A 26,548-nucleotide genomic window follows, 5' to 3' on the forward strand; every position below is an offset into this window, starting at 1 on the left:
CCACCAGGATGTCGTCCATATAATGATACAGACGTGCATCAGGGAACTGCTTGCGAACTCCAGACAAGGCACGAGCCACATACCATTGGCATATAACTGGGGAGTTGCGCATCCCCTGTGGCAGAACTCTCCATTGATATCGCTGTGCGGGCTCATTATTGTCAACTGCTGGCACTGTGAAGGCAAATTTTGGTCTGTCATCGGGATGCAAAGGAATTGTAAAGAAGCAATCCTTCAAATCCACGATGAAGATTGGCCAGCCTGCAGGAAGCATGGTAGGCGATGGCATGCCCGCCTGTAATGTTCCCATGCCTTCCATGACAGCATTGACCTTCCGGAGGTCCTGTAACAACCTCCATTTCCCAGACTTCTTTTTGATGCAGAAAACAGGGGTGTTCCAGAGGCTCCTGGAAGGCTCCAGACGACCCTGGTCCAACTGTTCCTGCACTAAATTTTGAAGGGCGGTCAGTTTATCTTGAGGGAGGGGCCACTGGTTTTCCCAAACAGGTGTATCCACCAGCCACCGTATAGGAGGCGTAGGACACTCCTCGCCCTTCGCTGCAGTGGCCCCCATCAAAAACCCGTCCCGATGCGCACCCCCCATGCAGACAAAACATCCCTCCCCCAGAGGTTAGCAGGAGAAGAAGTAACATGAGGCCTGATCCAAGCCGTCTGTCCCTCTGGATTTGTGACCAGCACGGGCCGCTGGCTCACATAACATCGCGCTGTTCCTCCCAGGCCAGCGACAGACGTCTCCGCTGGATCCAGGGGCCAGTCTGGAGGCCAGGCGGCAAGGGAGAGAACCGTGACATCAGCGCCGCTGTCAAGGAGCCCGCGCAGGCGGATCTCTGACGGCATCGCACCAGGGATGGACAGGGTACACAGCATCTCGGGACGGTCTTTAGTCAGGACAGCGGTCCAGTGAACTTGAGGCGGTCCAGTGGATCCAAAACCGCCATCCCCTCGTGACTGGTCAGCCGTCCTGCGAACAGAAGACTTAAAAGGCACAAGTTGAGCAAGCCGTGTCCCTTTTGGGATTGTAACAGGGGGGGTGGGCGTGGAGATCATTGCACAGATCTGCCCTGTGAAGTCTGCATCTATAAGACCCAGATGCACAATGATGCCCTGAAGGGTGGCACTAGACCTCCCCATAAGGAAGGCACTCATGCCCTCACCCAAAGGACCAAAGGCGTCCAGGGGAACCTTGTGCACCTTGCAAGAGTCCAAAACAACTGTTGCTGCTGTGCAGACATCCACACCTGCTGACCCGCAGGTGCTGGCTACGAGCTGGCTGAGCAGACCTCCATGGGCTCCGGGGTCTGGAGAGGAACTTGTGTCTGAGCGCGCCCCCCTTTCGCGCTCCGCTTCCCGTTTCCCGAGCTCGGGATTGCCTGGCCACTTGCATGAACAGTCGCCTTGCAAACATCTGATAGATGGCCTGGCCTTCCGCACCGGCCACACACATACAAGGGAAATTTTCCCTTCTGTGTTTTCTTCCCTCGTTTGGTGCTTGTCTGAGCAGCCCCCTGCGGCTGCTTCCAGACTGGCTGTGCGGCAGCAGCCCAAGAATCCACCTTCCGAACCGACGGGCCTATGTCTACACAGGCTGCTGCCATCTGTGAAATGGTAGCCCCTTCAGGAAGAGCCTGTATGACTCTTTTGCATTCTGCGTTACAATGGATCCTAGCAAATCTTGCAAGGACCATTCGCCTCAGCTCAGTTTCTACCACCTGCCGCTCTACAGAGGCAGTCAACCTCGATGCAAAGTCTATGAAAGGCTCGTCAGCCCTTTGAACAACAGTCAGAAAGGGCTCCATTGGAGCAGCCATTTCTAGGGCCTGGATTATAGCTGCCAAGCCTAACGTCCGGCATTGATCAAGCACAAGAGGATCGTATCCAGCCTGCCCCCGAGGATCAACATAATTTCCTGTGCCCATCAACATGTCAGCGTTAACAACACGCCTGGGATCCTGCTGCCCTCGTGTAGCATTCTTCCGCACTGCACTAGCCACTAGACTAACCCATTTGTCCTCAAACAGGTCAAACTGCACAGGGTTAAAAAGAGCCTGTGCCACAGCGCGAATATCAAAAGGCGTCAGCAGGTCAGTAACAAGTAGCCGAATCGTGTGCATAACCTCATCAGACCCAAGACCATATTGTGCCACAGTGTCTCGGATTTCCTTCAACACCTTAAACGAAAAAGGCTGATGAGTGTTGTGAGTAACACCCCTGAGCACAGGGAAAGCCTGAAGACCCCCTGGCAAGGCTGCATCGTCCACTGTCTCATGTCCCGTGGACTCTGGGACAGTGGAAGCTCCTGGGCTGCGAGGCAGTGCGACATCACTGGACACCACACCCCCTGCAGCATCAGCAGAGCCAGAGGAGCCTTCCCCGTGATCCGGCAGGCTCTGCGAGGGACCAAGGTCACACATCTCCTCAGCCTTATCGAGGACCTCCTGCCAGAACCGCCCGTAGTTTCTCGGGCGCACGGTCACCTGGCAAGGGGGGAGGGTCCAGAAGGACGACAGGGAGGATCCACGGCCACGGGGAGTCACCGGTCTCCCGCCAGCCGCGTCAGCAGTCCCAGCCCCCGCGGCAGGCGGGGAAGATGGAGCCGACCCAGCCGGCGTCCCAGCAGTGCCCTCCGCACCATCAGCAGAGGACACTGCGGCGGACGCAGGCGGCGGCGCGGACCGCAACCCCAGCTCAGCATTCCTGTCCCCCGGGGCGGGGGAAGGGCGGGATGTAGAGGGAGACGCGGAGCGCGGAGAAATGTCACTGCGGGACGACACAACGGAGGCCGGCACGCCCCCAAGGAGCTTCGGACCCGCGACACGCAACCGCCCGGCGGGCACCGCCCCCATCAGGCGGGACGGGACGGGCTGCCCGCCTGCTGGGGCGGAGCCCGACGGAACAGAGACCAACGCCCCGTCCTTGGCGGCCCCCACCGCCTGCGCACGCCCAGCAGGCTGCGCAGGCTCAGGGATTGGAGCTGACTCATCCTCGGAAGATGAACCCGAAACCGATCCGGGCGAATCCGCCTGGGTCGCTTTAAAGGGGAACGTGACCCCACAATTCGGGCAATTCACCTTCACTGAGCCAGATGCAACCCGAGGCGAGGGCTGGTCCACAAGCCCCCGTTCGCCCCCGATCGCCGGGAAGGCACAAAGAGGAAGTTCTTTCCCCTTCGTCCCACCATGCCAGCGGCGCGGGGCAGGGCGGGGCGGTCGGACCCGCTCCACCGACCGGACGCTCGGAGCCAGCGGGCTGGGAGCCCGGGGCTCCCCAGAGGAGAAGCCGTCCTCTGACTCACTCTCCTGGGCACAAGGGGAATCCGGGCCACGCCCCAGGGACTCGGCCTCCCCAACATCAGAGGTAGAAAAATTTCTCAGAGAATCACGAGAGCCACCAGTGTCAGAGCCCTGCCAGATGGCATCCAATCTCTTCCACAACATCAGCAGCGGCCCAATGCCTTCAAAACGATTATCAAGCAGGGCATCCATGAGGCGGTCTCCCACAGGAGCCCATTTCTCCCAGGACAGAGCCTCGGCAAGACTGGGAAAGAATCCCTGTTCCCTTGCCCATAAAAACAGCCTCTCAAAATCATCCCAATAAAAGAGAACGCGTTTCCGCTTCAACACCTCCCTCCAAACGCTCAAAGCCACTGACTCCTCCCTGATGCTCTCAAAACTCTCCATTACCAACAATAGCGACAGGCAGAGCGCTGGACAGAGAGAGAAAAAAACACCTCACCCGCGTGCTTTCAGCCTAAGCTGCAATACACGTCGGCGGTCACCAGATGTCGCTGTGGGACACGTGAAAGCACCACGCGGACCACCTGCTGCTTGCAAGGTAAAAAAGGGACGTTTATTATCTGACTCTGTCTTTTATACCTTCCCAAGGGTGACATTGGATTGGAGAGTGAACGGTCCACCTCTCCAAAGACATTGGACAAACCACCAGTACATCAAGTGCTTTCCACCCCATAAAAGAATGTAAACAATACGTTGTTTACAGAAATTGTGTGGGAAAGTTCTCCAAAGGAATGTAAACTCAGAAGGCTTTAGGAAGTCTTAAGAATCAGGGTGACAATATGATTCTGTGGAGAGGTGAGTGAAAATACCTTGTTATCCCTCTGCAGTTGCTTCAGCTGTCCATGTTTCATGCAACCGCTAATTTTCATTTTCTCAGCTGATTATAATAATGAACTAAAAAGGAAAAAAATCCAGTTTGTTGATTCTGATTAAAAGCTTGCAAAGCTTGTATCATAAGTGACAGAAATCTAACAGTGGGAATACAAAGGCTTCCAATCACATCAACTCAACATTGTACTAGGATTTGCTTAGAAAACTGAAAGGGTTTGAGGCCAGCCCTGGAACTGGGGGCTACTCAGACTCTGAGAAGTCCAGTACCTGAATCTATTCCCCTCTCATAATCCCATTTGAGTCCTTTATCCATATTTCTACTCCCATTGTTCCTTGTTAGTGATCATTCCCTGATATCAGTGACTGTGTTTTGTATCTCCATGACAATGCCATCCCTGGGGCAAGAACACTTTGTTCTATGCATCCCTGACAATGCATACCTGACAAGAACACTTTGTTCTTGCCATACAGCAACATAAGACTATTTAGGTTTTAATAACATTTTAAGGCTGGCACTTCCAGTTAACTTTCTCTTAAAAAGAGAACTGATTGCACTGATTAATTTTTCTTAATTTCTGAATATAATAAAAAAAATCTGAATATAATCAAAACAATTTCCCATATTTTTTCTTAGAAATAAGTTTCTAATTCTTGTTTTTTTAGCTTTTTTGGGGTGCTGTCCTTAAGCTGCTAAGGGAACAGTCTAGAAGTAGCAGTTGAAATTTCAGTATTGGTCACATTCCAGTGAATTTTATTAATGAGTGTAAGGATGAAAAAACTCATTAACACACTTCAGATTTCTTGTTCATGGCCCAAAACATGCTTAGAAGCTTTAAAGGCTGAAAAGATAAGTATTTTCTGTTTTGGTTCTAATCTTAGCAACACATCAGGCATGTGAATGCTAAGGAATATTTTTGTCATTAAGAAAGATTGAGAGAGGCAGTACTCAGTTAGCCCTTCATCCTTGAAGAGATTTCAAGCACACTGTAGTTTTGAACAGAGAAACTATTTCAGAGGAAATTGTCAAAGTTCTGCCAACAAACTCAGCTAATTAACAGGAATATCATGTACATGACATATGTTATGTTAAGCCCTCCCAAGAGTGATAAATACTGTGAAATGGAAGTTAGTGGTGCTGAAAAATGCAGTTTGTGATACAGTGTCAGGCTGTCTTCCTTCTAAGTCACCCTTCTGGAACAGAAAGTGAAAAGAACTTTCATAGTTTTGCCTATGCCAGCAAGATGTGCAGGATTAAGCTCTAAAGAAAGCATAAATAACATGTAACCCCTTTATAAAACAAACAAACAAGCCCAAAACCCAGAAAAACAAACCCCCCAAAAAACCCCAAAACCAAACCAGCAGCAGGAACAACTTCCACATAAAGGAGTTTACAAGGACTTTTCTAGTGACTTTTACTAAAAAAAATGAAACCTGTTAAAGTGGCTATGTAATTAGCAGGTCAAATCACAAATCTACTTGGATAGAATATTCTTCAATGAAATCTCTAAAATTTAGTTGGCCAGTACCAAAGGATTGCAAGTATTGAGTTATCTTCTTTTTTTAAGTATATCTATAGAACAGGTAATTGAAAAATGGAAACACTTTTCTCTCCTATTTTAACTCATCTTAAGCCATCTGCTATCACATCTATACATTTTTTTTAGTGTCTATGTGTGTATGTGAATGCACTGCCTTCCTGCATTTCAAGATTTTAGGAGGATGATGAAGGAATGCCTGTAAGGCACCAGGGTGTACATTATTCAGCAGAGCACTGGAGAACTTGAAAGGATAGCTGTTAATTGTTGGTAGTCCTTTGGAGGAGCAAAAGGAAACAGGGAAACAAAAGTAACTCATTAAAATTTCTGGAGTAAGACACTTCTCTGAGGAGAAATGGCATGCTGTTTTACTGCTTTTTCTTTGGTCTAAGGAATATCCTCAGTAATCTTAATGAAATGCAGTGTGATACTCTGCTCCTTTTGTGAAATGTTCCATAGAGAATATTCTCAGATTCTCTTAAAGAATTTGTCTGATTACTTACATGATTACCTTTTTGTTTTTCTTTAATGTTAGGTCTGGTGAATCTTTAAAGTGATTTAAATAGCTCTAAATCACATTCTTAAGTTATTTTGTTCCCACAGAAGTCAGTTGCTCAAAGAAAGAGGTCTACAAAACAGCAATTCTGATTTTGTGTTCGGGGAAAACATGGTTGAAAGAGTTTTGGTTGGATCTGCACATGCCGGGAGACTTTTTATCAAGGTCAGTGTACTTAAGAGTACAATTACTTTTTCAGATATTAGTTCTTTTTAGGTCCTTCTTCTTTTAAAGATCTCAGTAAATATGATTCCAATGTCTCTTGAGGATAAAATATGTAAGGATTTGCTGCTGGAGGCACAGGCATTCTTATCTTCACCACCCTATATACATTCTTTAATTACTAATGCTTGCCAATATGCACTTCTGGTTTTTGACTTGAAAAAGAGGCTTTTTTTTTCTATTCCATGTGAAGTGGAACACCCACAATCTAAGATAAAAGAATATGGTTCCTACTGCTCTAATTAACTTCCCTTGTAATGGTAAAGAGGTTGTCTGTCTGAAGGGAAGCCTACAAGAAAGCTGAAGAGAGACTGTTCACAGGAGCACAGAGTGACAGGACAAGGGAAAATGGCTTCAAACTGATGGACAGTAGGTATAGGTTCAATATTAGGAAGAAATTCTTCTTGTTGAGGGTGGTGAGACTACAGTAAAACATTTGGCTGGAAATGCACTGTGGATGCCCCATCCCTGGAGGTCATCCAGGGTGACCATCCGAGGCCGAGCTGGATGGGGCTCTGAGCAACCTAGTCTAATTAAAGGTGTCCCATTGCATTGCAGAGAAGTTGGAACCAGATGATTTTTAAGGTCTCCTTCAACCCAAACCATCCTGCAATTCTGTGATAAATAACTGCAAGGGAAAAATTGGACACCCTAGAGAGTGTCCATGTTAAAGCATATTGTGCATGCTTGTGAGGCAGCTTAAGTTCTGAAGGACTCTAGGACAAAAAAGTGGTTCCTGAGCTGAGATCTGCACCATTGAAAATAGAATTGAAATTCAGATTTTAATTGAAGTAGGATGAAAACTGTATGGTTATCTGCTAGGTAAAAAGCTTGGCAACCATAGGTTTGGGCTATGCCTTCTGGCCAAGATTTATTTATAAGGTAGGAGTTGCAGCACTGAGCATTGTCAGAAGCCACAAGCATTTATTCAGACATGCCTAAGAAAATTCATCTGCAAAACTGAAGGTGATAGAAATTTTTAATCCCTCTGAGGCTTAAGTTTGTGGTGTCTGAGAGTTTTAAACTACTCTTCTGAGACTCTTCTTATTCTGAGTAGTTTAAAACTACTATAAGCTTGAATTGGAAATAAACCAGTACCTTAACATCTGAATTCTTCAGTGGATTTAAATACTAGTCCAGGATCCACACAAAGAAGTCATTCTTCTCAGAGGAAGAAAGACATACTGATTCTATGATAATAATATTACTTCCTCTTCAGACTGAAATTGTATCATCTGGGCTAGTTTTACTCTGAAGCTATTAAAATTGCTAATCTTCAGCCTAGCATGCATTAAATGATTGAATGTTCTGTTTGATATAAAGTAACATAGCCAGTTTTAAAAATAGGAATTCTTATTTCCCCGGTGTTTTTCCAGAGTCCTGAGAGGCATCCCAAGCTGTGTAATGAAGTTGATTTACTCAAAGGAGAAATAACATTCATGTCCACAGGATCTTCTCATGTCAGGCCACAAGCAAGTAAGCATACTCAGGAAACAAGCACTGTTAGCTTTATTATTATATCTCACTGTATTTTAGAGGATGTCAAATGAGTGGTGGTCAGTAATTTTCATCTGTTCTCAAGATATCCAGTCATGAGTATGCTTAGAGTATGTGCCAAAATCTATATTCAGAAAGCAGGTAGAGTTTGTTTTATGACATGTGAACTGGAACTTCAGAAAGCATGATCTGAATTACTCAAGAAATATTACAGAGTACAGATTATTACAGATTATTATTATGCTTAATGCCCTCTTTGCCTCAGAAGAGGCTGAAGTGGGAAGATGGCTTGTTCCAGGACAACTGTTCTCTTGGGTTGGTTGATGGTGCCACAGAACAGAATGTACTGTACTTGGCACTAGTGAGGCCACACTTTGAGTGCTGTGTCAGTTCTGGCCCCTCAGTTTGGGAAGGACGTTGACATACTTGAGTGCATCCAGAGGAGGCAGCGAGGCTGGGGAGGGACTGGGAACACAGGCCGTGAGAGGGAGGGCCAAGGGAGCTGGGGGTGTTTAGCCTGGAGAAAAGGAGACTCGGATGTGACACTACAACTCCCTGAAGGGTAGCTGTAGTCAGGTGGGGGTTGGTCTCTTTCTCCAGGCAGCCACTGACAGAACCAGAGGACTCGGTCTTAAGCTGTATCAAGGGAGAGATAGGTTGCATATTAGGAAAAAACTTTTTTACTGAAAGAGTGATAAAGTCCTGGAACAGTTTTCCCAGGGAGGTGGTGGAGTCACCATCCCTGGATGTGTTTAAAAAAAGACTTATGTGTCACTTGGTGCGATGGTTTAGTTGTGGTGCTAGTGAAGGGGTTGAACTCAATGATCTTGAAGGTCTCTTCCAACCTTGTAATTCTGTGATTACTTATTGTTTGGAAAAAAGTGCAGGAACCTTTATGAATGCCTTATGGACCACATTGTTGAATTAAAATTTTAGGCTGTCTGCTGCTTGTATTTTTCAAATTCTCATATCTTTGTTATTTTGGATCATAATTGTGGGACTGAAAGTTCTATACAGACAGATTTCAGGGCTTGTTTGTGACTCTGGTGTGAGATTTTCTACTAAGCAAGCCAGGTAAACCTAGGCTGTGAGGGAGTCCCCAACAGCCCCTGTTGTGATCCTTCTTGACAAATTCTGCACTCCTCTTTACTAAAAGATTTATTAGATCCTATGATTTGTGTAAGCATTCTTACAAGTAAAAAATTCTAAATATAAAGCCCTCAGAACATGTGTATAGATTATGCAAAGATACAGAGCTTTGTAACAACATTGTTCCTTTCAAGTCTTTTCCTCTGTGTTCCTGTTAAATATTCATTGTATATGTATTATTATTCTGAATATTGGGATACTTGGCATAACAATATATCAGATGAGTTCAATTTGAAAATTAGTTTCTAAATATTTAGGCCTTGTTTCTGATTGTTTCTGTTTGTCCCTTGGGACAAACTTCTGCAACTATAAACAGCCCTGTTCAATTCTGTATGAGCCTTTTTGGTGAGGTGTTTTGTATTCCTGTCTTTTCCTCTAATGTTTGTTGCTTTGGCCAAAAACTTATTAATAACACTAAACAATTACTGAGGTCACATCCTGTGTGACCTGTACTAGTTTTGTTATCCTAAAAATATTCACAAAATATTCCCTGTATAGATAGAATGTCTTTTTTTTTTTTTTTTTCTCTACAGAAAGACCTTTGTTGAGGAATGCAACACTAATTGAATCAGCAGCTGCTTGTGTTTCCAAGCCAGTGGAGAAAATTCTGTTAGATAAAGTTGAAGTTATAACTGGAGAAGAAGCAGAACAAAATGTATTGCAGGTGTGTATTTCATAAAACCTTGATGGTGAGTAGTTTAGTTGTTAAAAAGAGCATCTAGATCTATTGCAGATGCAGCAATCTAAAAACAACTTCAATTTCTATTTTAAATTTTTGCTTTTTTTAAAGCTATGTCTCAGCTAACCCATTTTTTTTTAAGCTGGAGCATTCTTTTTCATATTATATTTGCTCATTTTGTAGTCCTTTTTAGTAAATGACTATTTCAGTGGTATTTTATAAGCATCTGCCTAGTATACTAGCTGTAACCACAACCTTGGAACTGGAAGTGATTTGAGTGAAGATGGGGTTTGTGAAAAAAAATTTTGGGGGAAAAAAGCAATGTGTTGTTAAAGTGATTTTATAGTTCAGATAAAATAGCAATTATCTTTCCAACCTGGCAGGGTGTATATTTTTATTCTTTGTCTTCAAAATATTATTTTCTCAGAAAATAGCAATTGTGATTTTAAAAAATCTTACCATTATTTTATTTTTGATTAATTCTTCTGTCTTGGCAGACCACAGAAGTTTTACTGTTTTTAGAGCTGTACTCTTCTAGTAGGAGTACTGGTATTCTGCTGCATAACATTTGTAATGAGTGAGAAAATAAGGTTGTACAACTTTTGGAACAAATTTAGATATGGCGGTGGATATCACAGACTGCTGCTACACCTAAAAACACAGTAGCAGCAAAACTGAAGGGCCTCAGCAACTTCCTCAACAGACAAACTGTTAATGAAGATGAAATATTTGCAAAATTAAACTGGGACTCATGCTGAATGTTTTCTATGATGAGAAAAGAGCTCACAGATCTAAGAGCCCTTTCATTTTAAGTAATAAAGGTGATATATCTATATATTTATGTATAGATAATAGCTGTGTACCTTTGTGCACATGCAATGTAATACATGGATGTATTAAAAGCCATATCAAAAGTTTTACAACCATGAAGTTGTTATTTTAGAGCCAATAAAACTAGCATTAGCTGGCACTTTTCATCATGTATTTCTCTTTCAGATTAACTGCAAGCTCTTTGTATTTAATAAGCTTTCTTTAAGTTGGACTGAAAGAGGCAGAGGATCCCTGAGGCTTAATGACACTTCTAGCAATAAGCATGGAATGTTGCAATCAAGGCTAAGTATGAGTTAAATAATGAGATATACCATACAGAAAACACCAAATGGCCAGAGTTTATTTCAGAACATTTAAATCTGAAAAGATTGTTATATTTAAGTCACATTGCTGAGAATCGTTTTTTGTGCTAAAGTTCTCAGTGTTACAGACTGAGGAACCAGGCTCACATGTATTGTTAGATTCTGTGTACTTCTCTAATGCAGTGTGTCTGCTGTACTAGCTCAGTCACCAGTCTAAGAGTTTGCTCTTTATTGGTTCTGCTTTTTCAGCAGCTCTGTTTCAAGACTCTTTTGGAATGTTGTTACTGTGCTGTTACTTTTTTGTACTGTATTGCACAGTTTCAGCAGATTATTTCCTTTGTGTGCCAGACATACTGAAAGAAATGAAAATATTTGGATATTTAAAAAAAAATCTCACTATATCAGGGTTTTATACCAAATTAGAAAGAATAATTGATGAAAATATTACTTGTATACAAGTGCTGGAGAAAACAACTGCAGCATATCTTATTAACCGTCTTATTTTAGTTATGCGAAATCAAGGTAGCTTGAGACTGATTCTCAACACCCAACTCTGGGAACAAATGGTTATAAAAAGAGCAAACAGAAAGAGCCTGTGCTTCACTGCAACAGATCAAGAGGACCATTCTATTCAAGTATTTTTAACTCAGGTGAGTAGGAGACGACAGCTCCACCCAAAACCCCACTTCATCTAGAAGTCAGAAGGGTTGATGAAGGTTGGTTTTAGCAAATGGCCTTCATGCTCTATCAGACTATTCTCAGCTTGGATGTTACATGGCTTTTATTATGGAATGTGTTAGAATGATATTTCAAAAAAACAGATGTGATGATATGATCTAGCCTTAAGACAGACATTTTCAGACTCTGGTTCACATACCACCAATGGAATGGGTATCATTCCAGTAACATTCAGAAATGTCTCTATTTTAATGGAAGGAATACACTGACAATTTCTTCACAGGTAGTTAAAATTTTGTAAGTTACACTGGTAAAAGGCAGCAGCTTTCTGCCATGATTCTCAACACAGCACCTGAAATAAATCCATCCAGTGTAGGACCTCCATTTCTCAGTTGAGAAAAATACAGAGTTTCAATATCGCCCTGTGTAAGACAATAGTCTTGAGAACCCTGAGATTTTCTCCAGCAAGGGCTAAATTGGAGATGGAAATGTGCTGGACCTATTTTCAAATATAAAGCACTTACATCCTAAGTTTGAAAGTGAGAACATCCACATGAGTTTAAGGATGTTTACAGTTTCCCTAGTAGATCTTTCTAGGAAGGATTCAGCTTGCTGGGAAAGACAAATAGTTCCAGGAAGTGTCACATATCATACACAAGCAAAGCACCATGCACTGTATATGCAAGTACTGTAAATCTATCACTTCCTAACAGGGAATGGCTTAACTATGGATGTGCTGGACTGCTGGTCTGCTTGTGAGAATTAGAAATGTCTTGATTTCCAGGTGCTGCACTGTTTTCATAGGGCATGTAATTTGCATTCTGTAAAATTGTCTTGGCACTACTAAGCAGTAAAAATAGACATGTATGAGGTCACAATATATGAGAGCTATATGGGTGTGGCAAGGGTTGTAGGAAGCTGCTTCTACAGTCACTGAAGAGGCTAGTACCCATCCCTACAGTATCCACCTGGTGACTGTATATATTGACATGTCAGGGCTTTCCTACTTCTAGAAACAAGCTCAGGAATCATCTGCAATATCAAATAATCTATAAAAACTGAGTTGTTCTTCAGGGAAAGTAATTCCATAGCTCATGTATCTTGTAACTATACAGAAAACAATCAACAGCTGCATATAAAGCTCAGACCACGTAGATAAACTTAACATTATTTGTATTGGCATTAGTATTTGGATGTTAATTATTAATTGTGAATATTAAGTTGACTGTTTTGATTAGAAGAGACAAAATACAACTCTTTCATTATTTTTTAAATGGATTTTTATCTGTTGTTTTTGACTATACATTTTATGTTCTGCAGGCAAGCTCAAAAGACACTGAACACCTGTATGCAGCAATACATCATCGCCTTGTGGCCTTGCGAAGCTTTGCTGAGCAAGAGCCAGATGCGCATCAAGTAGACACAGAGTCAGAAACAGCTTTTCAGCCATTAAACTGTGATAGTGATGATGAAGATGATGAACTAACTCAAGTGAGCAGCACTGGATCTGGTAAGTGGAGGTTTTGCTGGAAATGTGTAATCCTTTCAGGGTATTTGCTTAAAGTAATGAAAATGGGACTTTTTTTTTTTTTTTAATGATGACTATAACTTTTATCTGATACAGATATCCCTTTTTCAGGTAGAAATAGGGTAATTCCTTTTAGTATTCTGACTTATTACTGTTAAAATGTAAGATTTTGCCAGCTCAAGTATCTACACATATTTCTAGGCATGGAATATACTTGAAAAATGCTTGAAGTTTAAAAAAAATTATATTATCAATAATAATCTAAATGCTTTATCAGTATATTTCAGTAGAAATGACTGGAGATGTTGAGATACTGCTTTTACCTTGAGTAAATGAAGTATGAGTCCATTCACATCAGTGACTAGCTTGTTGCTAAAAGCCTGGAGCACAATGTGTTTACTAATATATTTATAGTGTCATGGTTAACTTAATTTAAAACATGTTCCTTGATCAGCTGTAACGACTAGGAAATCTGCAGGACAATATTTACACACCAGTTCTGCCAGCGTTCTTCATCATAACAAAAATGTGGATTTCTCAGAGAGAAAAATGCCACTAAAATAAGACATTAATGCCTTAATGCTTCTTTTAATGTAACTCACAACAGGGCTGCAGTCACATTTGCAGACAGCAAGGCAGAAAGAGCTGTTAGACTTACCTACCAAAAGAGAAATCATATTTGTGGAGCAAATTCACTGCTTGTGTCAAACTGCTACAGCATATACAGGAGCTTCCAATTAGGAGTGGTTTTTCAACAGAGGGACTACATCAGGCAACTTTGAGTTGTTGCTTACAGGATTAGTTTCCCTCTGCAACTAGGTAACATACTGTCCTTATAAACATTCCTTCCAACAACTATTCATCAAGAATCAAGAAATGATCAGTAACAGCTGTAAGTACTGTTTCCCTAAGGAAACAATCTTTTCTTTCCTTTTATCATAGAATCTTAGAATATGCTGAATTGGAAGGTACCCTAAAGGATCATCGAATCCAACTCCTGGCACTGACAGCACACCCCAAGAGTCACACCCTGTCCCTGAGAGCATTTTCCAAATGCTTCTTGAACTCTGCCAGGGTGGTGCTGTGATCACTGCCCTGGGGAGCTGTTCAGTGCTCAGCCACCCTCTGGGGAAGAACCTTTTCCTGATACCAAACCTAAACCTCCACTGACACAGCTCCAGGCCATTCCCTTGGGTGTTGCCACTGGTCACCACAGAGAAGAGATCTGTTTGTGCTCCTCCTCTTCCCCTCATGAGGAAGTTGAAGACCTCCTTCTCCAGGGACAACAAGCCAAGTGACCTCAGCTGCATTTCATACAGCTTCCCCTTAACGCCCTTCACCATCTTCGTTATCCTCCTGATAGACTGCAATATCTTTACATCCTTCTTATAGTGAGGTGACCCAAAACTGAACAGAGTTTCTGATAACTTGGAAATTTTGGATGGAGCTTGATTCCTTCCCAAAATTCCTAATAAGAACTCTTTATTCTTTCAGAAAAAAAAAAAAAAAAAAAAAAAAGAAAAAAATAAAAAAGAGGGGAAAGGGGTTTTCAAAGCAGTGTAGGAACACAGATACACAAGTGAAATATTTATTTTGGTTTGCAGAGACTTCTGATAAAAATATTCAGATGGCAGCCAGCAAACAGACTCTGAAATGTGTGAGGTGTTGTTTTCCCTTGTCCTTTCAGGGTAACCATCTGTGCCTCATTTATTCCAGTTTGTAACAAGAGTTTTAACAATCCCTTTCAAGCCCTTTTTTAATGGCTTCTAGCTCTTCTGCTTATCTTAATCTCTTCTCAGAGCCACAATGTGTTAATTTGCATGCATTTCAGTTACTGAAGTCCAAGTCACTCTCCACCTTCAGGTATCCAAGTCACTCTCCACTTTCAGACATTCAATCTCACTCATGACTGTCCCTGGAGCTCCCTTTTACCAAAATGGAAGAATAATAGGCCTTATGGGTTTTGAACAGGAAGAGGTCAGTTTTAAATATCAGCATAGATATGTCCATTTAGATACAAGAGAACAGAGCCTGGTTTTTTAAGAGCATTAGTTCTAATTTTTAAAATTTCCTTCTTTCATTTTTATTGAAGGGTGTATGTGAATAAGTCATCTTATTTTTATTTATGTAACTCAGTTTTGAAGATTACTGCTCCTTAAGAATATATAAATGTTAAGAAGCCTAAGTCCTCAGGGACTGTTTCTTTACAAGAGATAAAGAATTTACAAAAACTGCCTCCATTTTATGTCATTCCATTCTACTTTTTTTTTCTCGTCCCCCCCCTGCAGTGGTTTTCTTTTCTTAATATAGCAATTTCCTACTTATTAAAATGAACTCACACAGTTGCCTAGATGATGTATTTCATGACACTGTAAAAGACATAAAAAATTAGATCTTTATTATCTTTATAGTATCTTTACAAGAATTGTTTTTAGTGCTTAAGACTGAAGAAGAAAGCAAATATGATATACATAGTAAGTGAATTATGGACTTTTAAGTGATTCTGTATATTTGCAAGACTTTGTTGTAAGCATTCTTTACAGAAAATTCTTGATCTAGAGTATGTTAATGCTATATACAGACAGTGTATAAAGTAGTAGAGATTTTTGTGTGATTTTATGAGTCAGTATAGACATTTATTCCAATATTTTTAAACTTCCCAGTTGAATTGCTTTACTTTCAAGTAGAGATATTAATTTCATAAAGTCCATAAAGAGAAATTAGCTATGCCTGACATTTTTATCAGATTATATTTTACCAGTTACAGCCTGAATATTTTTACCAACAAAATGCTCTGTAAATCTAAGCGGAAAGAAAAAGAACAATTAATCTTTAAATAGATTTTGAGATGGGATGGGATCAGTAAGACTTTGGAAAGTATTTAGCATTTCCCTCTGACTACAAAGTAGCTGAGGAAGTGAATTTAGACTAAAGAGCAAACTTCTTGTCTGACCAAGTCAAACAAGTAAAGTACCTGTGTGGTACAAAGATGGCACTGTCACTAGGCAAAGAAAAGTTTTACGCATTTCTTCTTATACTCCAGCTCACCAATCTGAAATCTTATAACTTCATCCTGACTGAAAGATCATCTTTTTGGATTGAGGTGTCCTTCTGTAATTTTAGAAGCTCTTAATCTTTCTTAATCTTAGAAGCTATTAGAATGAATTCAAAGATTCTGCAGTTTAGGACTAGGTAAGTCCCAAGAAGTCTCTCCATATCCAGCCACAGACCTTATGAGAAAAATCAGTGTGCAAAGACATAAGAGTGTATCCCATATGGATCCACAAAGCATTGTGTGGATTTTCAAGACTACCGGTATCGAGAGTCAGTAGTCTCCAAACATTAGAAGTGTGTTGGTCTGAGAACCAGACAGTATCATAATATAGAAATGCAAAGGTACATGCATTTGCAGAACTGAAGAATGTTTTATTTTAGGGACATTTTCTGGTCCACTATACATATACTTCCCATCTCAGTTTTATTAGGACTCTCTTATGCTAGAGTTTACCAAGATTTAAAATGTTACAAGAGCTTTATTTCTATTTTGAAGTAAAGTACTTTTAAAGTTCTTAAAGGACCTACTCTTCAGCAACACCACAGTAACTCTGAAAAATTGCTTTATTTGGAATTTCTTGTCAACTTACTTTAAGTTCTTATCAATTGTTAAGGATTCCAAACTATGAAGCTAACACACACATACCTGATAGTGATTAAAACTGAGGAAGAAAGAAAAGTTAAGAATTAACTTCTTTGTTGGAGTTTCTGTATTCTTTCCAGCAGCCACCAGTAATATCTAAAGTAGAGAAAAAAAAGACACTCTATGATTGGTTTTAAATGCTCCTGTATCAGGAAAGAGAAGGGGGAAGACCACACTTAATATTCTAACAAACACAAGCTTTCATTTCACTTGTAAGAGATTTTAAACTCTTGGTACGTATTTAGGGATGGCCAGATCGTAGCAGCAATTTTTAAGCAAATACTGTGGTAGTGGTATTATGTGTCTGATATTATTAGTCAGTTCTACCTACTTTCTGCAGATGAGTCAAAGTCACAGAGATTATGCACCAAAACAACTTTCTCATAACCAATGAGCTGTTTGAAGATATGTTGGATTTCTCACAGTTGTCTGAGCATCTGTAATGAAGTCTTAAAGCAGTGTACCCTCCATAGAGTGAGATACTTTGTATCCTGGGTACACTGGCCTACCTAGACATCAGATTCCTTAGTGTTTTTTCGCTTGTCTTTATTGACTTGGAGGGTCATAGACTTCATTCACAATTCACATGTTCAAATATTTGTGAATAATCTTCTGTTATCTAGTTACCTATTTACCAAAATCAGGAACTGATCATATCCAAACTTTAACCTACTGCTTTGGTATTATGAAATTCCGGATTGTTTCAAAACATGAATATGCTCAAATAAGCAAGATTTTTTCAATAAATTCTTTTTCAGATCATTCTAGATGGAATCGCAGGCGGTCTGTTGTCTGCTCATGATATCTGCCAGAGATTACAACAGCTCAGTTGGGAACTCATCTTCCCAATATGTCTAAGCTGACTCTTCAACTCCTGGAGGGAGGAAATCAAATGAATATTACTTTATTACTTTTAAGTAGAAATTAATTTTAGAGACAGCTTAAATTTAATTCATTGAGAAAGAATTTCAGATGCGCTATTGAGGATTCCAGGCAGCCTGCTATTGAGCTAAGAATAACACCGTGGCTTCCTATAGACAAGAACTGTTACAAAGACTTTCAATTTTAGAACTAAATATATTTAGATACATTATCAGAGTAAGGAATTTTATAGGGAATAAGTACTTATTCATCATATTGATGGATACTACCACATAAGCATTAACTAATAATATATGTGAACAGATACTTGTTACTTTTAATCTATTATTTAAAAGATACATTTGGAAAGCTTTAAATTTTGCTTCACTGAAAACATTTATTTAAAATTGTGTGATAACTTTCAGCATCCTATTTGTAAATGCATGCAAGCAAAACCTGGCGTAGTAGTTTAGCATGACTAAGGTCTATGGAAAACTAGCTTTTATACAAGGGCTTTTATTTAATGCTTATTTTGAAAATATCTGGAGTGGTATACTTGCTGCAGAATTTTGTTTAAGGGAGAAGAACCATGATCTGCATCTTTCAGCTGTATGCACCAAAAGAATTCATCATGAAGAAGTAAAAACCCATTCTAAGGGCTATATGAGCTTTAAAATTTACAGTGTATCTGCCTGCTCATTAACACCTTTCTAGCTGAACAAAACAAACACCTGCACTTGTGTATATTAGTTGTTCATTTGATATACACAAGTAAATGCATGCACAGTACAACAGGATATCTACATTTTAAATGTGTGAGATTATCTGAGATTACTTCTGCCATAGGTGTTGCTATCCCTAACAGCATCATTCATTTGAGTATCTTACACATGCTCATGTGCACAATAATCCCAACAGTGGCCAAGACACAGTTGCTCTGGAAAATTCATTCCACAAACTAATGCCTTCTACCTAAACATTTTTGTGAGAAAAAAACTCCAATTCACCTGTGAATCGAGACATGCAGGGTCATGCACAGTAACACATGCCACTTATGTTTCATATTTTCATTCTGTCAAAAATAGAATTTGTCTGCAATCTCTCCACTGCCACTTCCCTGATATCCTGCATATTTGTCATCTTCAGAGCTGAAACAATGCTCTAAAATATCTCAAGTCCTTTTAATTAAGGTAATTGTAATGATTTCTCAATTTAAAAAGCTGCAACACACCTTATCAGTCAAGTTACAATTTAGTTTTCCCATCTGAACATGGTATGAAGTTCCAACAATACTAGTTTCTTCCTGAATTGTCAGTGCACTGCCAAGATTAGTATCCTGATGAAGCTGAAATGTTGTCTGGATTACACTGAATGTAATGGCCCACCAAAATTAGAACTGACATTGATTTAGCATCTGGATGACAGTAAATTTAAGTGGAAATCATTTTTTGCCTTCAGAAAAAAGGGAGTGCTTCCCAACAGAGCACCTGTGTCAAACAGTGAAGCATGGGGATTCTCTTTTACTCCAGTCTGCCAATAACAAAAATATTGTTTCCATAATGAGCTGTACATTGTGTCCTTTGTTACCAGCCTCACTCCTGACCACATCACATCACTGACCTTCATATTTCATTGCTGCAGCTCATCCTCAGGGACAAAGCTCCATGTTATAAAAACTCGGGCAGTTGTAAAACACAGCAGCCCTATGTATTTAGCAACAGGTCATGGCGATATGTTTGTCCTGGAGTTCAGCTGGCTATGCACTGAATGCAGCGTTTGATTTCAAAGTCTGTCCTGATAATCAAAGCTTTCTGTTTCTTTAAACAGGATTTAAGCACCTTAGTGACACAACACCCCTCTTAATTCTACTACAGCTGTAAAATTCTTGGTAAATGAGGGAGGTTTACAGGGCAGAGACAACAGAACTTTTTCAGAGACAGGACTTAAACTTTGTATTTTGCTCCCACAGCATACAGAACAAGGTTTATAAATAAAAGCTCTTTTGATCTGGTTGATACCAAGGTTGATGTTTATCAAGGTTGATAAATAAAAGCTCTCCCAAGATCCTTACGTGTATACAAGTATACATATAAACACACACACTCAAAACATCAAGCTTCATCTCCTAAAAGGTGAGAAGGAAAAGAGATGTTTATTTTAAAGACATTGGATACTTTGGTAATAGAGGAAAAGATTTTTTGCTCTTAAGAACCTAATTATGTGTTCTCTTCAGTCTCACTCCACTAAAATTCACTGTTCCTCAAGCCTGAAAGTACACCATTATATAATGTATTAACTTGGTTTTAAAAATGTAGTTTGTCATTTTATGACACCTGGACAGCAATTTCTGTGCCTCAGCAATAAACAGTTTTATTACCAGTTAAATTTCTGTGTAACTAGGAGTCTTATTTTGTGTCCCAGTTATAGTTTCCATGAGTTAGAGTTCAATGCTGCAGAATCTCAAGCCTGCTTTTCTAAGGAAACAATATGTAAGCAGTTGTGCATGCCATCCACCTGTCAGATCCACACTGAGTCCACTGTTCAGTTTCAAAGAATTGCACAGGAGCTAGAATGCTCTAAGACTATTTAAATTCTTCATGAAGATTGGCAGTTGCTGAGTGACAGAAATCAGAGAAAGGCATCCTTTGAGGAAAAAGTTTCAGGGTAAGCTTGGTATTTTTCTGTGATGCTAGTGGGCCTGAGTGGTGTTTTTCTGCTTCTGTACAAGCTGCAGCACTTTCTGGGAGGGAGGAGAAACAGAGCATGGAAGGATGGGTCCCTTTAGCCTGAAGAGAGGTGTAGAGACATGACCCAAACCCACATGAAACTAAACATGATTTTTTTTTTTCCAGATAAATTTCTATCTTTCTGAGAAACCCCAGTGACACTTTAATATACATAAAGGATGTAGAGCTGGAAGATCTTATATATTCATACAGTAGTAATTTTCCCAAGGAGGGAAAACTAACAGTTCCTAATAATAATAATATATTCTACTAAGATTAGGAACTTCTAGTAGAATCTACTTGGATGGGACAGACTGAATGTCCTACTTTACATTCTGGAGGCATTTGTATCTCTTCAAAAATCTTGTCCCTCAGGTTTTTATGTCGTGCTCTTTAGCAACCTCTGAAATAGTTTTGGCAGACTGTATAAAGTTAAAGAGTTAGGTAATATCTCTACTGAATAAATAAATACAGGAAAAACTTCTAGCACATTTGCTTTCACTGCTAGTGACAGCCATTATGACATGGACAGGGAGGGAAAGAGCACCCTAATTTCCCTTACATGGGTTTTAGAGGCCTTACCATACGGCCATACTGGCAGGAAAACTTAGAAAAAGCATGCACAGCCCATTCTACAGCAGTTCTCTGTGTAAAAAGTGAACTTTAAATCAGAACAGTTTGTGTTTCACAAACACTGAAGTTATTAGTACAAAATAATATGTCTGCAGCTTTTTGAGCTTATTCAAATTGCTTCTGGAATGTTGAAGTCAATTGTATTAGACCACTTGAGGGATGGTGTAGTTTGCTTTCCATAAGCAAAGAGTGGGAAGAAAAGTAGAAAAGTAAATCTCTGATAATTAAAATATGTTCTAATGGAAATGTGGACAAGCAAGCTTGCTCCTCTCATTGGTTTTGTGTAAAAAAAAAAATCAGTAATTTGTATTGATAAGAATAGCTGTCACTTACATGCTTTTCCTTAAGCTTCTTCCTTGATATTGTAATTTGGTATTTCTGAAACAAATTACCAGACAAAATTACATGACTCAACTATGCAATTAGTGATGAGGGTATATATGTTGCAAGCACAGTGCAATCACATGGATAGGATGTGGGATCAGAAATTCTATCAGACTACACTTGCTTATATGTTCATCTACTTGCTTGGTAAGACTCTGATGTGTTGCATGAGTGACGATCTCTAAGCGTTAGTCTGGAGTTTTCCTCTGGATTATCAGAATTAACAGCTGCAGTCAGCTGGTCTCAAAATCCCAGGACTTGGATTTATGAAATATTATAGTGATGGTGTGTTTACCTCCTCCCCTGTGAATGCACCTAACACTGATAGCAGCACCATTTTAGACAAAAAAACCACAATCATTTTCCGTTACCAGTAGCACTGAGGGTCACATAGAATAAATCTACACAGTGCAAATAATGGGATAAGTTAATGATATATCAGTTATTAATTAAACTATCACAAGAAGGCATTATTCAGAGACTCCATGAAGGAATAGAAATGAACAGTTGTCCCAGATTGTAACTTCACTACAAGCAACATATACATTATTTTGGGTGGAAATAGGCTACATACGGAGATTATGTTACATAAAACAGGTGGCACAGGTGCGCATTGCCAGTTTTGCAGCTAATGAAATAGTTTAGGGAACAATTTATTGTTTATGTAGAAATTTTTCCCGTTACTTTGTTCACAGAGTATTTTGTGTATTACATAGATATTTTTTAAAGTTCACAATATAATTTGAAGCATATAGAGCTAAGAATGCCTGGTTATCTATGGATGTGTCTTGAAATTTACATTTACACTCCTTGGTGTCTAAAATGGGCATTTCTCTGAAGCATTTTTCTAACTTCAGGCAGTATTGAGGCATCTGTTTCCCTGAAGAATTTTTAAGTACTTTATGCCCAAATCAAAGTTGGTTTTGGTCAGCCAGTCGTTCAAAAAGTTATTACAGTGGGAATTCACTCCTAGTCCATAGTTGTGTTCTACAAGGATACCAGGTTTAAATGCCTGTATTTATTTGTTTAATTTTGCATGAACAAATCTGTCCCTTAATCTACTGGGTATATTGTTTTAAAGTCATTGAAAATGGGGCATGAAGTCATGTCATAGATCACAAACTGACATATATCTCAAAATAGGTAAAGGGTCATTTGACAGATAAATGTGTCTTCTTGCTGTAGTGAGGGAGGGGTTAGTGTTTAATGAACATTTTTAAGTAGGTTCATTTATAAAGTAACATGCAAACTGTAAGAAATATTCAACAAACTGTATTTTATGTTATAGAAAGTTTAAATCCTTTTCTACAAAGACAATGGGGTATCAGACAATCTGTGTATCTGACAAAGAGCTTGCCTATCAGAGACTTTATTCTGGGAGGTATGGATTAATCACTTCATAGCCCATGCTTCAGCATTGTTTCCAGAACTTTAATAATCTACTGATTTGAATTTACATTTTTAAATACATATTTAATATTTTATGCTTATAAGCTTGCTGTGGGAATTAATTCAAAAGACCCTAACATGATAATTATGATTTCAGAATAAAATATTTTTCCATATTCAAACTTAATGGTTGAAGCTGATTTGATTTTCAAAAATCAAAACAATTCAGTAGACAATACACAAAGCACAAAATCTTAGAGGAGCAACCAAATGGTCAATTAAGTTATAAAATAGATACCATTCAAAACAGAGTCATAAATTTTCGAAATCTCTTAAATCTTTTAGATCTCTAGGTTGCTGTATTACCTACTGCTTTGTACAACCTAGAAGTTAATGGTTATACAGAATGAGGCATTTTCTGGTTAGCAAGGGAATTAGTTATGTTTAATTGGTTTCCTGGTAATCTGTTTTGTGATATTTACCTTCAAAGCTAAACTGATCAGTAGACAAAAAAAAATCCTCCTACCCACCAGCAAAGACTGGAGAGAGCCTTTGTTTTGTGTGAAGAGCAGAATGGCTGCAGCTATGCTATTTCCTAAGATTCTTGGCAAAGCACTGTAGAGAAGTGCTGCATTGACAGGCAGGAGTTGCTGCTTCAATCCCTTCCCCCAGGGGAGGATGAGGAACAAGGTGAGTAATGAGAAATGCGTGTCTAAGTGAAACCTTCAGTGCAGAAGGACCGTCTGTGGCAGTCGATGCCTGCGTATGCAGTTATTGATAATTATTAAAACCGCCACAGAATTTCTGGACATCTTGCTTATAATATTAAAAAGTAACTCAGGATCAATAATTTAATTTTTTTTTTAACCTGCCAGACGCTGTCTCGTAACGGTGCGGCCAGGTCCTTTCTGCCCTTCCTGACACTGGCAAACGTCAGAAGGACCAGAACAATCATGGATAACACAAAGAGCTTTTTTTACTGGTGTATCTCACCAGTCCTCCACACCAGATGCAGTATTTAGCCCTTCTAAAACAGCATGTGCTGTGTTTTCCCAGCTTTCTGAATTGTTTTCCGAGAGGTTATTTCCAGCGCCCCGGGCAGCAGGCCGGCCGCGCAGCGCGTCCCGCCCGGCTCCAGCGGGGCGGCGTCTCAGTGTCGAGAGCGCGCCGTCCCGCTGCTCGGGAACACTGCTTAGCCTCAGAACGCTGCCTAGCCTCGGAACTCCCGTCCGCTCCCGAAAGCTACCTGGAGTTTCGGTAATGCACTATTAGCAGGTCGTATTCGCCTTTCTGCGGTGCTGTAAAGCTATCACAAAGACCGAGGTCAGGGAGCAGCAACACGTGAGGTTTCCACACGCAATCTAAGACCAATTTCTCCCCCTTTATCTCTTTAACACTATCGCTGCCTCCCGGGACACTGAAGACTACCTGTGGGGCACTGGTGGCACTGCGGGGGCGGGTGCCATGAACATCCTGGGGCAGGGGAAGCAGCGGGGCGCTGCTGCTGTGCCCCGGGAGCAGCGGGGAGCACTGGGGACACTGTCACCACTCGTTCAGCCCCCTCACGGCGGGGTCGCTCTCCCGCCCCCGCCGCGCGCCACCTACGTGCCTCGCGCCCCGTCGCGCGCGCCGCCAGAACCGGGGCGGGGCCAAGCAAGGGGCGGGCGGGGAGCGGGAGGTGGGGGGGGGGGGGGGGGGGGGGATGTGTGGTGGCGACGCGGCCTCATCTGCGCATGCGCAGGAGGCTTTCGCCGGCACGTGGGGCGGGGCGCGCGCGCCGCGCGCTGTGCCCCGGTTGGCCGGGGAAGGCGCACGCGCCGGAGAGAGCTTCAGGCCCCGCCCCCAGAAGGGGCGGGTACCCGGCGGCGCAGCTCGCGATTGGCGGGGCTGGCGTCTGCGCGCGGGGAGGGCGGGGCGGCGGGCGCGGCCGGGCCATGTGTGCCGGGCGCCGCCGCAGAGCGGCCGCAGCCGCCGCCGCCGGCAGCGCCGCGCCCGCCCCGGGGAGCGGCGCAGAGCCCGGGAGATGTTCTCCTCTTGGGGCTTCCCCTGCGGCCGCATCCGCCTCGCCGGCCGGACGGCAGCTCGGTGCTCCGCCCTGGTCCACCAGCGGACGGCGGCTTCCTCCGCCACGCCGTGGCTGCCGCTGCTCGGCGGCGCCCACCGGCGCCTACTCGCGCTCGGCGGGCTGAGCCCCTTCGCGGCGGCGGCGGCGGCCGGGCGAGGGGCGGCGGGGGCCGCGCCGTGCGCCTCGGGGGCGGCGGGGGGCGGGTTCCGGCCGTCGCGGGTGGCGGTGGTGGTGAAGACGACGCGGTACGAGTTCGAGCAGCAGCGGTACCGCTACGCCGGGCTCTCCGAGGAGGACCTGAAGCAGCTGGTGAGCGGCGGGAGGCGCCGGCGGTCCCGGCCACCGAGGGCGCTGCCGCGGGGCTGCAGCAGGGGTGGGGAGTACCCAGGGTGATGCCCGGTTCCGGCGAGGGATGACAGGGGGGATGCCCGACATCGGAGCGGCTCCCGGGGTGATACCCGGCTCCGAGGGCGCCGCCGGGCCGCTGTGTCCGAGTGTCCCTGGTGCTTCCCCGGGCCTTGGTCGGGCGGAGCTGGCGGCCGTGGAGGTGAGTGGGGTCGCGGCCGCTGTCCCTGGGCTCTGGCCGAGCGCTGCCCCCGCTGCCGGCGGCTCTGCCCTCCCGCCGCCTCTCCCCGGCCCCCGGTCCCGATGCAGCCGCCGAGTGGCGCGGCCTGGAGAGGGGCACGAGTGGCGCCGCTGGGCATTCATCGCTTGCAGGCTGCCGAGAGATCCGAGTTTGGGTTTTACCCTTGGAGGGATTCCAGCGGCCCTCAGTAAACTGCAGTCCTTTTCTTACTGTATGTAGTATAAAGATTAGAGAAGTGCATGCTGAGGAAAGGGCAGTGTTGCAAAAAATCCCCTCTGTGTCTTAGCGTGGACTGATGCGCATTTCTTCCGTTTTCTTGCCTCACATCTTTACTCCATCCTTACGTATTTTCCTCCATTCACACAGCCAGATCTCTCTCAGATCCACCCTTCTTGTTACAGGTTTTAGAAAAGCCTTTTTCTTTAGTCTCTAAGGAACCTTTAATGTAAAGGTCCATTACTGAAGGTATACTAAGGAAAGCAAGTGTCTCTGAGAGTTGATACGTGCACCCAGTGTCTTGTCTTCATCCCCATCAGGCTCAGTGACCTCACCCAGTACTCCCTTTACCTGGTGGCTGCCTTCCAGTGTTCATCTGCCACCGGTGGGCTGAAAGGTGGTACCTGCAGGAGTTACTTTGGCTGCCAGCAGTCTGAAGTCCATGTCATGAGCTCATATTATTAATTTATCCACACATTCGTTTGTGTCTGGCAAGTCTTTGGTCGCTTAAAACTTACTGTTTTAGAGCTCTGTTAGTTTGCAGTGTTTGGATTAAATTGGTAGATGTGCTTAACTTATGTAGCAAGGACGAATGACTGCATAGCATTGCTTTGTAAAGAATTGGGGTAAAATGTACAATATCTACAGCAATGTCTGTGTGCTTCAGTTGGTCATCTACCTCCTATGGAATTCCTGTCCACATATTTTTTACATGTTTTGTATAGCTGTGTAGTCATTGAATGTCAGTCTGTGTTGATTCTCATGTAGCTTCCTGTTGCTGAGGTGTCCCAGTACTTCCTTTCATACCGTGGTTAGGGAAAAAAAGGTCTCTCACAGCCCAACTGTAAGACTTTTTCTTTTCATTTAGC

The 26,548-nt window shown here is 42.4% G+C and overlaps 2 protein-coding genes across 3 annotated transcripts in view; both read left to right on the forward strand.

Moving 5' to 3' along the window:
• Positions 1-21,360, forward strand: part of RANBP3L (RAN binding protein 3 like) — a 40,763-nt gene extending 19,403 nt beyond the window's left edge. Inside the window, exons 9-15 of one of the 2 annotated variants that reach the window (XM_021551780.3) lie at positions 6,284-6,401; positions 7,835-7,934; positions 9,638-9,768; positions 10,780-10,900; positions 11,424-11,566; positions 12,915-13,104; positions 17,578-21,360. In XM_021551780.3, the coding sequence (XP_021407455.1) occupies positions 6,284-6,401; positions 7,835-7,934; positions 9,638-9,768; positions 10,780-10,900; positions 11,424-11,566; positions 12,915-13,104; positions 17,578-17,621 (847 nt within the window). In that variant the 3' untranslated portion in view covers positions 17,622-21,360. Of the gene's footprint in view, positions 1-6,283; positions 6,402-7,834; positions 7,935-9,637; positions 9,769-10,779; positions 10,901-11,423; positions 11,567-12,914; positions 13,105-14,064; positions 14,622-17,577 lie in introns of those variants that run through there. The other variant, XM_021551787.2, reaches the window with a different exon arrangement.
• Positions 21,361-24,796: 3,436 nt separating this feature from the next.
• Positions 24,797-26,548, forward strand: part of NADK2 (NAD kinase 2, mitochondrial) — a 32,449-nt gene continuing 30,697 nt past the window's right edge. The window contains exon 1 of the mRNA XM_021551832.3: positions 24,797-25,186. Coding sequence (XP_021407507.1) covers positions 24,836-25,186 — 351 coding nt within the window. The 5' untranslated portion in view covers positions 24,797-24,835. The remainder of the gene's footprint in view (positions 25,187-26,548) is intronic.

The sequence above is a fragment of the Lonchura striata genome, chromosome Z, assembly GCF_046129695.1.
Source record: "Lonchura striata isolate bLonStr1 chromosome Z, bLonStr1.mat, whole genome shotgun sequence".
NCBI lineage: Eukaryota > Metazoa > Chordata > Aves > Passeriformes > Estrildidae > Lonchura > Lonchura striata.